This window comes from Theropithecus gelada, chromosome 6, assembly GCF_003255815.1.
Source record: "Theropithecus gelada isolate Dixy chromosome 6, Tgel_1.0, whole genome shotgun sequence".
Classification (NCBI taxonomy): Eukaryota; Metazoa; Chordata; class Mammalia; order Primates; family Cercopithecidae; genus Theropithecus; species Theropithecus gelada.
The window spans coordinates 146479774-146496617 of NC_037673.1; the positions used below are offsets into that span (position 1 = coordinate 146479774).

The window sequence follows — 16844 nt, forward strand, 5'->3', positions numbered from 1 at the left end:
GTGAATACCAAACCACTAATGATTGCCCCCTTTTCGCCTAAATGTTGTGACCATTAAAGTTAGTAACAAAAGCCAAAGGGGGACAAATATGGAGATAGATATAGGAGAATGTATTGCGGCCATCCAATCTGTGAACCAGCAGGACCTCAAAGGTGAGCAGAGCACGACGGCAGTCGTTATCCAGCTGATGTCCATGGTCACGTGTATTCTTCACTGCCCCAGTAGTTCTCATTTGTTCTTTTTCTAGTTTTTTAAGGTAGAAGCTGATGTCATTGATTCAAAACCTTTCTTTTCTTTTCTCTTTTTTTTTTTTTGGTAGATAAGGTTTCACTCTGTTGCCCACACTAGAGTGCAGTGGCACAATCATGGCTCACTGCATCCTTGACTTCCCGGTATTGACCTGCCTGCCCCAACCTCTCAAGTAGCTGGGACCACAGGTGTACACCAATATACCCAGCTAATTGTTTTAAATTACTTGCAGAGACGGGGGTCTCTCTGTGTTGCCCAGGCTGGTCTTAGAACTCCTGGGCTCAGGCAGTCCTCCTGCCTTAGCCTCCGAAAGTGTTGGAATTACAGGCGTGAGCCACCGTGCCCAGCTCTTTCTTTCTTTTCTAATGTAGGTGCTTGCTGCTATGAATTTCCCTCTAAGCACTGCTTTAGTGGCATTCCACAAATTCTGATATGGTGTGTTTTCATTTTCATTCAATTCAAATACTTTCTAATTTACTTCTGTGACCAATGAGATATTCAGAAGCTATTATTTACTCTCCAAATATTTGGGGATTTTCCAGATATCTTTCTGTTATTGATTTATAGTTTAATACCACTGTGGCCTGACCTTTTTGATTTATATAAACTGAATCCCTTTAAATTTATTGAGATTTGTCTTACAGCCCAGAATGTGGTCTGTCTTGATAAATGTTATGTACACTTGAAGAGAATGCATAGTCTGCTATTGGGTAGAATGTTCTATACATATCTAATTAGGTCAAATTGATTGATAATGTTCAACCCTTTTATATCCTTACTGATTTTGTCTACTTGTTCTATCAGTTATAAGAGAAAGCATCTGGCCAGGCACGGTGATATGTACCTGTAATCCTAACACTTTGAGAGACTGAAGCGGAAGGATTGCTTGAGCCCAGGAGTTCAAGACCAGCCTGGACAAGGCAGGGAGACCCCATCTCTACAAAAAGCAAAAAATTAGTTGGGTATGGTGGTACACACCTATAGTCCCAGCTACTCGGGGCTGAGGTGGGAGGATTGCTTGGGCCCAGGAGTTGGAGGATACTCCAACTGTGATCGTACCACTGCACTGTAGCCTAAGCAACAGACTGAGATTCTCCAAAAAAAAAAAAAAGGAGGTGACATCTAACTATCCTTGTAGATTTGTCTATTTCTTACAGTTCTCTTAATTTTTATGTCATTAATTTTGACTCTATTGTGAAGTATGTAAGCATCTAGGATTGTTGTGCCCTCTTGATAAATTGACCCCTTTGTTGTTATGAAATGACCTTTATCTCTAGTAATCTTTGTTCTGAAATCTACTTTGTCTAATGGCTAGCTTTTAAAAATTATTGTTATATCAATAAATTTATTTTTCCATCCTTTTAACTAATTTATATCTTCATAAAGTGTTTTTGTTTTGTTCTGCTTTGTATAGATAGCATATAGTTTGAATATAAAAGCAAGACCCTCTGACGGTCTCTGTCTTTAAAAGAGGTTGTTTATGCCATTAATATTTAATATGATTATTGATATGGTTACATTTAGATCTATTATCTTACTATTTGTCTCATCTATTTCTGCCTTCTTCTGATGTGATTATTTTTTATGGATCTGTTTTCTTTCTTTTATTGGCTTATTAGCTATTGACTTTGTTTTGGTTATTTTAGTAGTTTCTTTAGGGCTCAAGTACAGATTTTTAACTTACCAGTTTATTTTATCTTCAAAAATGTCTGCTGCAGATAAACAATATGTTGCAGATAAGAAAGCTGCAATATTTTAAAATAGGAACAGCCTGTAGCTTTGACTCATGGAGAAACTGCTTGTTTCTCCTGAGTCTTTATTCTCCTGGAAATTACTGTTCTTTCATGCTCTAATAAATGTCAGCCAAGCACTTCTAGAAAAGTGTTTTATAATTAATACTTAGGACTGAAACATCATCCTTGAACATTTAGCAGTTTTTTTCCTAAAGTCATTTCTCTAGCCTACTGTTAAGGAATATTTCCAAGTTCATGGTAATTTTCTTATAAAACTAACTTATCTTAAATTTTTACTCTGCTTTCTTGAGGTGTTCAGAATGAGAATTATACATTGGCCACAACCTGAGAAAGGATCAGAGATGTTTTATATTCTAGTATTAATAGTCTCTCACAAGCAGGTAGAATCTAAATGAATGTTTTCTCATTCCTTATGTCACTTTCTCAGCAAGACACGCCTATGAAATAGGAAAAACAGGTGATTTTACAGAGGAAGAAACTCAGGGCCCAAGAGTTAAGGTCCCTTACCACCAGGTCATTCAGTGTATTAGTGGCAAAATTGGAACCCAAATCCTGGTCTTTCTCTCTTTTGGTGCCATACGACTTCACACTCATCCTTGACTTAATACCACTGTCATAATTGCTTTTTCCTTAGGCTTCCTTGCAGAGGTAGCTAATGGTAGTTTAGTGTTCCCCAAGGGAGTTTTTTGCTTTTCGACTGGGCTAGGTAAGCTGGGATTAATAGCTGAGTAAACATTCATATGTGACAGAACAAATCTGACAGAGAAATGGATTTTTTTTCCAGCCTTAATCTAGAAGTGAAGCATGACTAATGAATAAGTCATTTCTATTTGTAGCTGAAATATAATAACCCATTGTAATACATTTTGCTCAAAGGGAGATCGGTGGAGATGATAAGAGCCAGTGGCTATATATATTAATATGCAAATAACTACATTCTGTTGAGTATCAAAGGATAGGGCCTGGCTTATACCCTGAATTGCCCTTGTTTTTTCAGTGACCATGGATCTACTTTTATTCTGAATCCTAGGTCCTTGGTTGTCTGAAGAATGAAGATGAAGCAAATTCTTTGAAGTATTTAGAGCCAGAGGGTGCAGCTGGATGCATAGAAGGAATGTTGGACCAAGAATAGAGAAATCTGGGTTCTAGGTCTAGCTCTGCCCTTGATTGATGATATGAAGCAAAGCATTTAAACCTCAGTAGTAATAATACATACTTAATACGATTGCTGAGAGTATTAAATGACATATTGATAAAGTGTTTAGCACTGTGTGGTGCCTAGCTCAATGCATAGCAACCAGCACTTTCTTCATTCTTCTGGTACCTAATTGTAACGTTGGGCAATTGTCTTTCCCCATTTGAACTTAGTTTCTCCATTTCTAAAAAGTGAATTTGTTGTATTGTAGTACCTTTCCAACACTGACCTTTTATGGTAGGATTATGAATTGGTTATCCTTCCATAAGCTCGTGACCTCCTGGTGTTGGCTGTGGTTATAGTGGTCATCTGAGTCCGAGAGAGGTTGGATTGTTCTATTGATTCTGATGTACTCTTTATTTACAGACCACTACATATACCCGCCGGGGCCATGGGACATGCACCAGCCCAGGGTGCTCCTTTACATATGTCACCAGGCACAAGCCACCTAAGTGCCCTACCTGTGGTAACTTCCTAGGAGGGAAGTGGATTCCAAAGGTAAGGTACATTGGCTGTTTCTGCTTTGGAAGCCTCACAGAGTAGGCTTTCTGTTTGCCATTAGGAACAGGTGATTTTTAAAAAGTTAACATTTGTTTTTACTGTCTGACTATACAAGTAAATCATTTCCATTATATATAGTTTGTTTAAAAAACACAAGAAAAATAAATTGTTATCCAAACTCATATACCATCCAAAGAAAAGCCATTATTAACATTTTGGTGTACTTCGTTCCAGTCTTTTTTTCTGTGAATAAGTTCTGCATCTGTTTTTTTCTTCTTCTTTCCCTTCTTTTTTTCCTTTTCCAATAGAGATGGGGTCTTGCTCTGTTGCTCTGGCCTGAAACTGTCTCCTGTCTTGGCCTCCGAAAGTGCTGGGATTACAGCACTGTGAGCCACTGTTTTCCCTTTTTTTCTATTTTTTCGTGGATATCTCCAATACTATAATATTTTACTTTTTTAAATTTAACATATCATGCCTTTAAATATTCTTCAGAAATATTACCTGTTTCATAATTTCCATGAACTACTACACCATGTTTATTTACTTATTTCTGTCATCCCCTTATCTATATATATAGATGTCTATATCTGTGTCTTTAACATTTTTATTTAACACTCATCGCCAGTTAACAGTGTTTCTGTTTATGTCACATTGTGAGTTCCTTAATGACCTTGGGATCCCCCACAGTCTTTGCCCATAGAAGACACTCAAGAAATAAATGAGCATCACAGCTGTGCCCTTTTGAAGTTGTGTTTAACATGCTGTCACCTGTGTATGCTTGGTGCGCACCAGATAAAACATACATACTTGCTACATTTTTTATATGAAACTATACATTTTAAGGGCTAAAATGGATGGAATAGGCAGTAAATTCTCACCTAGTTCAGAGAGGAGAGACATTTATAAGGCCTGGGACAGACAGGGAAGGTTTTATAGAAGAGAGAGAGTCTTGAAGAATCAACAGAATTTGGGTGGGTAGAAAAGGAAAGAGAGGACATTATTTTAGTGAAAATTGCTTAGGTTGGGATTGTGATAATCACATGTTTAACTCAGCATGGTCCAAACTTATATATGTGTAGAAAAACCTTAAAGCAGCATACCTTAAATTTCTCCAGGGCAATTTTCACATCTCTTTGAGAAATAACTGGGATGGTGACTTTTGCCCTCTGGATGAGTGTTTTCGCTTCTGGCTAAGTTCAGGGTAGCACCAATTCCAGGAGACAGAACAGGATAATTGAGAACACAATTCTGGAGTTAGCTACCTCAGTTCAGACCCCTACTTCCCATGGTTTTTAACTATGTAATCTTGGTCAAGACATTCTATATCTGTTCTGGATTTAAGTTTTGTCTCATCTGTAAATAGAAGTTAGTACCTACTTCATTAGGGATGTTAGCAGGGTCACATAAGATTATCCATATAGACTAAATGGCACAGTTTCTGGTATATATTAGATCTTCAGTGAATGCCCTGCTATCATCATGATAGACATCAATGTAATTATTAGCCCTACTATTGCTCTTCATGTTATCACTTCTAGGGTCAGGAAGGACCTAGTGCTAATATCTCACAGGAGGTTTTGTAAAGCTCTTGTGCCATCTTCTCTGATGTGCTTCTGTGAAGCCATCAGTGTATTCCCACTGTATTCCCCAAAAAGGCAGTTCTCTAGCTGCAGTAGGGAGATTGAACTGGATAGTAGTCAGAATTTTCCTTGGCCTTTCTTGACCAATGCAAAGCAGGTCTCTTAAATGACCATATTTCCTGCACGTGTGCATGAAAGACTGTCAGTGACCGTTATGGGCTTGTCCCTCCTGCAGGCTATTTTTACTTTGGCTTTTTCATTTCTTGTATGTATGGTTTCTTTCCACTTTGATTGAAATAACTTTTGTTTTTTTTGAGACAGAGTCTCTTGCTATGTTGCCTAGGCCCATTTCGAATTCCTGGTCTCAAGTGATCCTCCTGCCTCAGCTTCCTGAGTAGCTGGTACTGTAGGCATATGACATCGTACCATCATACCTGGCTTTAACTGAAATAACTGTTTTTGTTTCTGGTTTTTTTTGAAGATAGAGTCTTGCTGTATTGCCCAGGCTGGATGGCACGATCTCAGCTCACTGCAGCTTCCACCTCCCAGGTTCAAGTGATCCTTATGCCTCAGCCTCCCGAGTAGCTGGGATTACAAGCATGTGCCACCACAGCCAGCTAGGTTTTTTTGTATTTTCAGTAAAAATGGGGTTTCACCATGTTGGCCAGGCTGGTGTCGAATTCCTGGCCTCAAGTGATCCACCTGCCTTGGCCTCACAAAGTGTTGGGATTACATGTGTGAGCCACGGTGCCCAGCCTGAAAAACTTTAGAGCCGTGGTTCTCTTACTAAGATCAAGCTGATGGCATGAAAACAATTTTTTTCTTAGCTACCTTCCCCCCATCTTGACTTGCTAAGTCAGAATTTGCCAATGTATTTTGCAAGAATTACCATGTAAAGAGTAGATACTGTGATCTCTAAAGCTTATAGAAACAGAATAAGTGAGAGAAGATAGGTAACATTTTACCATCAATGCACTTAGAATTTTAGAAATAAAATTGACTTTGATTATCAACTACTTCAACTCTTTTGAGTTTCCAGCTGAGGAAAAACAGATTTTAGAAAAGCGACTTACTAAATTCACACAGCTAATTATCCCATTGCCTTTTCCACTAAACCACACTTCTCAGGCATTGCTGTGCTGTTTAGCTGCAGAATGTAAGACAAGCTTGTCCAATCCATGGCCCAGGATGGCTTTGAATGAAGCCCAACACAAATGCATAAACTATCTTAAAACATTGAGATTTTTTGTTTTTTAACAACTGGTAATCAATGTATTAAAATAGTTGACTTAAGCATCTGTAGTGGTGACTTCCATCTCAACTCCTGGCACAGTACTGATGGAAGTAATCTGCTTAATTTCAGAAGGACTGTGCAAGTCAATTAGTTGTTTGTGGATTCTCCTATGGCAACATTCCTGTGTCTTAGAACCTTGACCACAAATTTTTCTTGTAGTGATTCTCAAAGTCTTGGTAGGCATTCGAACTGATCCTTTCACTGAGATTATTTTCCTTTGCTCCTCTGATCAAGTCAGCACACATCTTCTCCAGGGACTTTTTGTTGCAGCTCGTTAGAATGATTTGAATTCGGTGAATTGCCACCTCCAGCTCCATGAGTGTTTTTCCAGTATCTTTAAAAGCCTTGGCTGCAGCGGGCTTCCTGACCGACTTGTTGACTCTTGGCGAGAGAGAACAGCGGTGAGTCAGGAGCAAGAGCGGGCAGGAGCGGGCGGACCACAGCTCTGCACCACCTACGACCGTGTCTTCCTCAAAGAGCAAAACATTACAATATTTTTGTGTGTGTGATTATTTTATTTTTATTTTTTTAAACTCATCAGCTATTGTTAGTGTATTTTATGTGTGACTCAAGACAATTCTTCCAATGTGGCCCAGGGAAGCCAAAATTGGACACCCTTGATCTATTAATAAAATTTCTTGAATTCTGATTTTTGAAGCAGCAAGTATAATTTGTCTCTAAAAGCTCCAAGTGTGTTTGTGCCAGGCAGGAAATGACTCGCCTTTTGTTGTATTGTTCTAGAGTTCATACTGGCTAAAGTTAGCCCAAGAAATATGTGGCATAGTTCTCAATGAATTGAATAAAACAAAAGATAGTATATAAGGCTGTTTAGCTCAAAGCTTCATTCTTAAGGCTCTCCAATGGCAGCAACTGAGGTCTGCCTGAGCCTGCAGCCTGTTTTATTTACCTTAAATTTTGAAAGTAACATCTAATATGAGTAGGCTGAGTTAATGAAATGTGAGATCACCAGGTAGAGTTGTTTTGCTCAGGTTGCTTAAATTAACCAATCTTTCTGCAGTGATTTTTGTCTAAAATAGCCTACTTAGTAGGCAGTGTTTGCTCAAAGATCTTATCTCAAGAAATGAGTTTAGTCTCCTGTTTTTCTAATAAATTTTCTCTCTCCTGCAGTAAATAAACTCTGTGCACTTGACTTGGAATTTCTCGTCATGTTAACTCACTCTCTTAGAATCTGAGAATGCTTTACCAAAGAGCTCTTAAGAGGTCACCTGTTACTGGCTCTTCTTTTTTTTTTTCCAGACAGGGACAGGGTCTCGCTCTGTCATCCAGGCATGAATACAGCTCACTGCAGCCTCAGCCTCCTGGGGTCAAGTGATCCTGCCACCTCAGCCTCTCTAGTAGCTGGGAAAACAGGAACACAGGCTGCATACCACCATACCTGGCTAATTTTTTTTTTTTTTTTTTTTTTTTTGTAGAGATGTGGTCTTGCCATGTTTCCCAAACTGGTCTTGAACTCCTGGGCTCAGGCGATCCTCTTGCCTCAGTTTCCCAAAGACTTAGGATCACAGGCATAAGCCATGGCGCCTGGCTGTTACTGGTTCTGAACTAGAAGTGCAGTGTGCAGATGGCTTTAGAAATGTTGAGGGGTTTTGGGGTAGTAAGCTACTGGGAGATAAATGATATTGAAATTTAATGACATTGGCACAGACACTAAACTTCTGTAATGTGCAGGGAGGTCCTCCACGCTGAATAATTAGGTCACCCAAAATGCTGTCTGGCTCCTGTTGACAAACACTGAGAGCCCAACCCTTTGCTATTTCATAAGGGGGAATGAGGATTCAATTGAAGCTTGCCTTACACCACATAACTAATTAGGAGTGGAGCTAAGCTTGATAGAACCTAGCCTTTATGTTTCCTAGTTTACAGTGCCCTTCATGATATGCATGGTGGGTAGAAAACCTTTCTGAAACCTATTCCAGAGACAACCACTATTTAAAAACATTTTTTTAAAGTGTGCGGGTGTGTATGTAATACTGTTATTTCCACTGCAGTGCTAATTGGATAAAAGCTGAGACACCAAGGGCTTTTTAAAACCAGGTCTAGCTAAAATAGCGGCTGCCATTTTTAGTGAGTTTGAGTATTTATAGCAGATAATAATGCATGAGTTAATTTGATCCAGTGCAAAGTATGTGACATATGTGTAAGTCATTCTTAAGACTCACCTTAAAGAATCTGGAACAAAAAATAGAATTTTTCCCAAAGGAGGTGAGAAAATTTGAATCTGTCCACATGAGGTTGTGGCCACACTGGGATTAACTGAATCTCATAAAAGGACCACCAAGGTGAACAACTTAGGACTTTTAGTTCCTGTATGGCAGTATGTCACCCTCTTTCTAGACACAGAGAAGTAGGCTTTGAATAATGTCAAACTAAATGTAAAACTAAAAAATGCCGACATTTGGTTGATGAAACCTGGAGAGGCTTTTCAATAAGAATTCATTAGAAGATGAATAGCTTTATTCAGATGAAGGCGTTTAATACTATAGTGAAAGGAGCCTGTAGCCAGAAGACTTAGATTCAGGATAGTTTTACACTTGAGACCTTAAGTTAACTTCTTCGTTTCATGGACCTTAGTTTCCTTATTTGTCGCCCATATGTTATTAAAATGATCAAATGAGAGAATGTTTGTGAATGTCATCAACTGTAAAATGCCTTATGTATACAAGGTATTCTTATTTTTCTAGGAAAAGCCAGCCAAAGTAAAAGTGGAATTGGCTTCTGGTGTCTCTTCCAAAGGCTCTGTGGTGAAAAGAAATCAGCAACCTGTCACCACTGAGCAAAATTCCTCTAAGGAAAATGCCTCCAAACTGACTCTGGAGAATTCGGAAGCTGTAAGCCAGCTCCTGAATGTAGCTCCTCCCAGAGAAGTAGGTGAGGAGAGTGAGTGGGAGGAAGTGATCATCTCCGATGCCCATGTTTTGGTTAAGGAAGCTCCTGGGAATCGTGGTACAGCAGTCACTAAGACACCAGTCGTCAGAAGTGGTGTGCAGCCTGAGGTCACTCTGGGGACAGCTGACAATGACAGTCCTGGAGCAGACATACCAACACCATCTGAGGGGACAAGCACCTCCAGTCCACTCCCTGCTCCTAAAAAACCTACAGGGTAAGTCAGTATGTTTGTATAATATAGAGTTGTATTTAAAATAACAGCTTTGGAAATGCCCCATGTTTGTTTTATCCCATGTCCTTACAGCATGCCTTAGAGAGGCAGCAGAGCCCAGGCAGTGGTTCCTGTTTTAGAGATACAGAAACCAAGGCCTAGAGATATATAAAGATTGTCCCTTCCCCTTGGACTCTGCTATCCATGTACTGCTGTCAGATTACTTACACATCTCTTCTTATCAGTCTCCCTAAAGCAGTTACTAGAGTCTTGCTGGCACAGGCTCTGGGCAGTATTAAAACTGTGAGTTACCAGTCCTGGATACTGGATTTGGAAAGAGAAGCTTTATTAAAGCATCCTGTAGAAAGAGTTCTGGCCTGATGGTCAGAGAACTCAGTACTGGTTCCAACTGTTTCTGGCTTCTGTTTGACCTTGGGCGTTGTCACTTCATGTCTGTTGACCTCAGTTCTCTCCTCTGAAAAATCTTGAGTTGGGTATTAGAAAATCTCTTCCTCACAGGCTGACTGTACAAACTGAAGATTGTGTATAAAACATGCAACCGAGTACCTTGTAAGTTGGAGGAAGTCACTATCTTTTTCTCCCCTTTTCCTCCTTAATTGATTCTGCGTATATCCCTTCCCTGAGGAAGTTGTGTTCTTGTAACTGAAGACCCTTATTTGTATCAGTGGTTCTCAACTGGTAACAGTTGTGCCCACAGTGGACACCAGAAGCCAATTCCACTTTTAACTTTGGCTGGCTTTTCCTGGAAAAATAAGAATGCCTTGTATACAAATATGTATGTGTGCATGTATATATATTTTTCCTACTTTTTTTTTTAAACACAAATCATAGCACAACATACTTCTACATCTTATTTTTTATTTTTATGTTTATTTTTATTTTTTGAGACAGGGTCTCGCTTCGTCATTGAGGCTGGAGTGCAGTGGCGCAAACACAGCTCCCTGAAGCCTCACCCTCCCGGGCTCAGTCGATCTTCCCATCTCAGCCTCTCGAGTAGCTGGGACTACAGGCACGCACTACCACACCTGGCTAATTTTTGTATTTTTTTTTTGTAGAGATGGGGTTTTGCCATGTTGCCCAGACTGATCTCGAACTCCTGGGCTCAGGTGATCCACCTGCCTTGGCCTCCCAAATACATCTTGCTTTTTTTTTGGAATGGAATCTCGCTCTGTCGCCCAGGCTGGAGTGCAGTGGTGCCATCTCATTTCAGTGCAAGCTCTGCCTCCTGGGTTCACACCATTCTCCTGCCTCAGCCTTCTGAGTAGCTGGGACTACAGGCGCCTGCCACCACACCCGGCTAATTTTTTGTATTTTTAGTAGAGACAGGGTTTCACCTTGTTAGCCAGGATGGTCTTGATCTCCTGACCTTGTGATCTGCCCACCGCGGCCTCCCAAAGTGCTGGGATTACAGGCGTGAGCTACTGCGCCTGGCCCCATCTTGCTTTTTTTAAAAAAAATAATGTGGCAATATACTTTGGCGATGGTTTTGTATATTTAAAGGGTGAACCTATGCACTTTAGAACTTTTGTTTAAGACATGTAAATCACTTTTTATTTAGGCCTTCTGCAGTGCAGGCCCTGTGCTCAACATTGGTGCTGCAAAGATGAAGCAAACATGGACTCTGTTCTCTAGGGTCTCTAAGCTGCTGTCATAAGTATGTGCTCTAACTAGAGGTAGATTAAATGTTATAGCTATAATAGCGATTGGCATTACTTGCTATAGACATTGTTTTACACTTCTTTGTCTTCACAGTGACTCCATAACGTATAGGTAATTACCGTTCCATTTTACATGTTAGAAACTGGAAGTTAACAGAAGAATGAAATTACTTGCCCCAGGCCGCACAGCTATTTAGTGGTTGAATTTGAACTCAATCTGTCTAAAGCTTGATAGCTGAACACCAATACTATCCTCTAATAAAGCACTATATAGAGATTGCACTTTGGTTTTCTTCCCTTTGTTCCTGAATTTCCAGATTTCTCTTCTTATTCTTTTCAGAGTTGACCTGCTTACCCCTGGGTCCAGAGCTCCAGAGCTTAAAGGCAGAGCACGGGGCAAGCCCTCATTACTGGCTGCAGCAAGACCCATGAGAGCGATTTTGCCAGCCCCAGTTAATGTGGGGCGAGGCAGCAGCATGGGACTGCCCAGGGCCAGGCAGGCCTTTTCCCTGAGTGGTAAGGGCTGGGGCATACCTGGGATGGAGGGGCTGTCTGATGGGAAAGGGACAGGAGTAGGGGGTTGAGAATGGACATAGAGACTTGGGGAGACTCTGAATGCACTGAAGTCACCAGTTTGGCTCCTGTTTCTCTCAGATAAGACTCCTTCTGTGAGGACTTGTGGTCTGAAGCCAAGCACACTGAAGCAGCTGGGCCAGCCCATTCAACAGCCATCTGGCCCTGGTGAGGTGAAGGTAAGACCCATTTTCCGGAGTGGGAGCTGTTTGAGGGTCTGGCTGCTGCCGTTTAATGTATCAAAACTATAGGTAAAGGCAGATCCCAATTCTTACACGTTGGCAGACCTCTGGGAGGAGGTTAACATGAATGATTTATCTATTTTTTAAGTAATTTCTTTTTATAAAGTGAATACATGTTTTTAAACCTTTTACTTAGAAATAATTTATAACAGAAAAAAGTCGCAAAAATAAAAATAGTACAGAGAACACCCATATACTCTTTACCTAGAGTGACCTATTGTTAATGTATTAGCCCATTTTGCTTTATCTTTTTTGTTCATGTTTTTCCCCCCGCCATGTGTGGGTGTGTACACGTGCATGTGTGTAAAATACACATTATAGGGTAAGTTATGCCTTTATGCTTGTTTGTGTATTTCATAAGAATAGGGATATTCTTTTTTTTTTTTTTTTTTTTTCGGTGGCGGGGTCTTGCTCTGTCACCTAGGCTGGAGTGCAGTGGCACAATCTTAGCTCACTGCAGCCTCCACCTCCTGGGTTCAAGTGATTTTGCTGCCTCAGCCTCTCCTGAGTAGCTGGGATTTCAGGAGCACACCACCATGCCCAGCTAACTTTTGTATTGTCGGTAGAGATGGGGTTTCACCATTTTGGTCGGGCTGGCCCTGGACTCCTGACCTCAAGTGATCCACACACCTCAGCCTCCTAAAGTGCTGGGATTACAGGCGTGAGCCACCATGTCCAGCCTAGAATAGGGATATTCTTTTACTGAAACATTGATGCATACCTTTACTTTCCCATTCATATTCCAAATTGTGTCAGTTTGACCTGTGAGCCCTGAAAATCTGAGACAGGTCTCAGTTAATTTAGAAAGCTTATTTTGCTAAAATTGAGGACATGCACCTGGGACACACCCTCGGGAGGTCCTGATGACATCTGCCCAAGGTAGTCATAGCAGTTTGGTTTTATACATTCTAGGGAGACATCAATCAACATACACAAGATGAACATTGATTCAGTCTGGAAAGGCAGGACAACTCGAAGCAAAGGCAGGAAGACTCAAAGCAGGGAGGGGGCTTCTAGGTCGTAGGTAGATAAGAGACAAGTGGTCGCATCCTTCTGAATTTCTGATTAGCCTCTCCAAAGGAGGCAGTCAGATATGCATTTATCTCAGTGAGCAGAGGGTGACTTTGAATAGAATGGGAGGCAGGTTGACCCTAAGCAGTTCCCAGCTTGACTTTTCCCTTTAGCTTAGTGATGTGGGGGCCCCACGATTTATTTTCTTTTCACAGACCCAATTTTATATATATATATATATATATATTTTTTTTTTTCCCCCCAGAAACAAGGTCTTGCTGTGTTGCCCAGGCCGGAGTGCAGTAGTGCAATCATAGCTCACTTCTGCCTCGAACTCCTAGGCTCAAGGAATCCTCCCGACTCAGCCTCCTGAGTAGCTGGGTGCACAGGCAGGCACCATCATACCAAGCTAATTTTTAAATGTTTTTTTTGTAGAGATGGGGTCTCTTGCTGTATTGCCCAGGCTGATCTCAAAACTCCTGGCCTTAAACGATTCTCCCTCCTTGGCCTCCCAATGTACTGGGATTACAGGCATTAGCCACCTCACCCAGTGTCTTTTTTATTTTATTGTATATTTTTAAAGCCTCTCCCATTCTAGGAGTTCCTTTACATGGCATATTTTTCTCCAGTCTAAGATCCAGTCTAGGATCAGATATTAACATTTAGTTGTCATGTCTCTTTAGCTTCCTTTTAAAAATGAATGCATGATTGTAGAAAATAAAGAAAATTCAGGTAAAGGAGAAAGAAAAGTCCCTTATGATCCTGCCACCCAGAATGACCATCTGATATGCTTTCAGGTCTTTTCCTGAATTTGTGTGTGTTTATTTTTTACAATTTTTTAAAAATCAGAAACTTGGCTCTTACTCCATATACTAGTTTGTGGCTTATATTTTCACTTCATTTAGTGATACAGATATTAAAAATTTTCTGGGTGTCCAGATTCCATGGATTAGTGGGGTTTGTTTGTTTGTTTGTTTTTAGCTGTATGTAGCTAGAATAATTATCAAGGTTTTTTTTTTTCCATGTCAAATGGGTAATGTGCTGACATTATAATGAGGTTTGAGGGAGGCACATCTCACCCATGTGCGTGAATACCAGATCGTCATACTTGTGAGCTATAAAAGGATCTATCAAAATGTCCTTAGCTAGCATTTTTCAAGCTTTTGATCATGACCCTCAGTAACAGGCATATTTTTATATTACTGCCTAGTAAACATATATACTAAAGGTTTAATGAAGCTGTGCCCTTACTATATGCAGTCACTTTTTTTCTCATTCGTATTTGCAAAATGCTGGTTTCAACCCATTAAATTAATGTTATGACTCCTCATTGGATTGTGGCCTGTAGTTTGCAGACTGTGTCATGGACCAGGTTGGAATAGGAAAACGGGTCTGCCATCTTCCTTTTCATGTGTTGTCAGTTAACTTCCTTTCTTTAACAGTTTTACATTTGCCCTGACAGGAATATCAACTGGCTTTTACTTTGAGAATTATTTTATTTTCCACACAGATATGGCAGCTCTGGGTGTATGTGCGATCTTGCGGTGTAGAAGGAAGGTATCTGGTTAGTGTCGGTAGTTTTGTAGATTTCCAGCCCCTAGATTCCTTCATGTACACTCTGTTACTTGGGTCAACCCCCGTCTTCTCTGTAAATAGTTTCCTTTTGATTGGTGACATTGGGTATTTGTTAAAAGCCACAAACTCTTTTACTAGTCTTAAACCAGTAAACAGGTACATGAAATACTCTGAAAATCAACTTAAATTCATTATTATAGAATAATTTTAATTTTGTTTGCTTTATCTTTTCTCTTTTTAGCTATATAAGTAAAATATACATTCCTTATAAAACATTTGAGGCTCATGCCTCTAATCCCAGCACTTTGGGAGGCTGAAGTGGGAGGATTGCTTTAGTCCAGCAGTTCAAGGCCAGCCTGGGCAACATAGTGAGACCCACATTGCTACAAAAAAAAAAAGAAAATTTTGTAGATAGTGGTAAAGAGGGAGAAACAACCATGATTGTCCTCTTACCCTGTGACATTTTAGTGAATAATCTTTCAGACATCTTTCTATGCAAAGTTGTTCAACCGTGTATTTGTATGTATAAAAGCTATTATATGCTTTTATAACTCAGTAGTAGTTGCAAATCTGATTCATGGTGTTTCTAATACCTGGTATTAGAAACTGCACAGAAGCCTGTGGCAAGCCCTGGACTTGAACATGACACTCAGCCTTTGGTGGACTGGTGACTGCCAGCTGGCAGTCCAGAGGGCTCATTTGGAGAATAGCTCTACAAATTCCCTGGGAAAGCATTCCCTCAAGTTGTTTCAGGACATGGGACCTCAGGAGTTTGGCTAAGGTTCAAAAGCACTAAACAATTTGTTCTGATCCACAGCTACCAAGTGGCCCATCCAACAGGACTTCTCAGGTGAAAGTTGTGGAGGTCAAGCCCGATATGTTTCCTCCATATAAGTACAGCTGCACTGTGACATTGGTAAGTATGCAGCTAGGTGGTGGTGGGTTAACATGGAGGCTGTTTTGATTTTGTGGTTGAAGGTCAGTAGGAGGCTCGGGGAGAGGGTGGTTGTAGCTGGGAGGGAGAACAGCATCAGGTATAGATTGTTAATGCTGAAGATCCCGTCCCTGATGCAAATGATAGCTACTGGATAAATCTGCTGGGTCGTTTTGGTCTCTTTCCAGGTGAGATTTATAAAGTGTAGGACAGCTGAGATTAGTGTATTTTTATTGAGAGCTGCCAGAGATGAGAATCCAGTCCAGATTTAACATTTAGCAGTCTTGGAACCTTTTAGCTTAGAAAGGGTGTTCCACAGTTACGTTTAGGCGACATTGCCTTTTTCTCCCTAAAACAGAGTCCAGTTCAACACTGCTATCTTAAAGTAAAATAGAGAAGTACTTTAGTAAAGCAACTTATTTTGTTTAGCCTAGTGTTTCCCACAGGGGTTTTCTCTTTATTTTTTAACATAACACATATTAACATCCTAATGGACAAATGTGTGACATTGGGATCACCCTTTTGTAGGGCAGGCAGCATAGAGCAGGGAAATAAATGCTAGACAGCTGAGAGACCTGGTCCAAAAGGAGTTCTGGCTCTGCTGCTAGCATGCCGTATGCCCCTGGGCAAGATTCTTTCCTTCTGTGGTCCTCAGTTTCACTGTCTGTAAAATGCTGCATTGGTTTGGACATCTTTGGGGCATCTATCACTCTCAATATTCTCTAATTCTGTTGATGCTTAAAGTATCAACCAGCCAGATGTCTTTTGGCAGTTTCTCGAGCTGATTTGATTAAGATGAACAGATTTTGAGAGAACAGCTAGATTTTTAAAAATTCTAGGCCGGGCGCGGTGGCTCAAGCCTGTAATCCCAGCACTTTGGGAGGCCGAGGCGGGTGGATCACGAGGTCAGGAGATCGAGACTATCCTGGCTAACACGGTGAAACCCCGTCTCTACTAAAAATACAAAAAATTAGCCGGGCGTGGTAGCGGGCGCCTGTAGTCCCAGCTACTTGGGAGGCTGAGGCGGGAGAATGGCGTGAACCCAGGGGGCGGAGCTTGCAGTGAGCCGAGATCGCGCCACTGCACTCCAGCCTGGGAGACACAGCGAGACTCCGTCTCAAAAAAAAAAAAATAAAAAA

At 40.7% G+C, this 16844-nt stretch overlaps 1 protein-coding gene, 1 non-coding gene and 1 pseudogene across 2 annotated transcripts in view; 1 reads left to right on the forward strand and 2 right to left on the reverse strand.

Moving 5' to 3' along the window:
* Positions 1–16844, forward strand: part of HMGXB3 (HMG-box containing 3) — a 53119-nt gene that overhangs the window by 14994 nt on the left and 21281 nt on the right. Inside the window, exons 6-10 of the mRNA XM_025387589.1 lie at positions 3565–3696; positions 9276–9694; positions 11711–11886; positions 12025–12122; positions 15589–15687. Coding sequence (XP_025243374.1) covers positions 3565–3696; positions 9276–9694; positions 11711–11886; positions 12025–12122; positions 15589–15687 — 924 coding nt within the window. The remainder of the gene's footprint in view (positions 1–3564; positions 3697–9275; positions 9695–11710; positions 11887–12024; positions 12123–15588; positions 15688–16844) is intronic.
* LOC112626150 lies at positions 6569–7741 on the reverse strand (annotated as a pseudogene).
* On the reverse strand, positions 14220–14323 carry LOC112627291. Its single transcript, XR_003120134.1, has one exon. It is a non-coding gene; the product is annotated as a small nucleolar RNA U13 (small nucleolar RNA).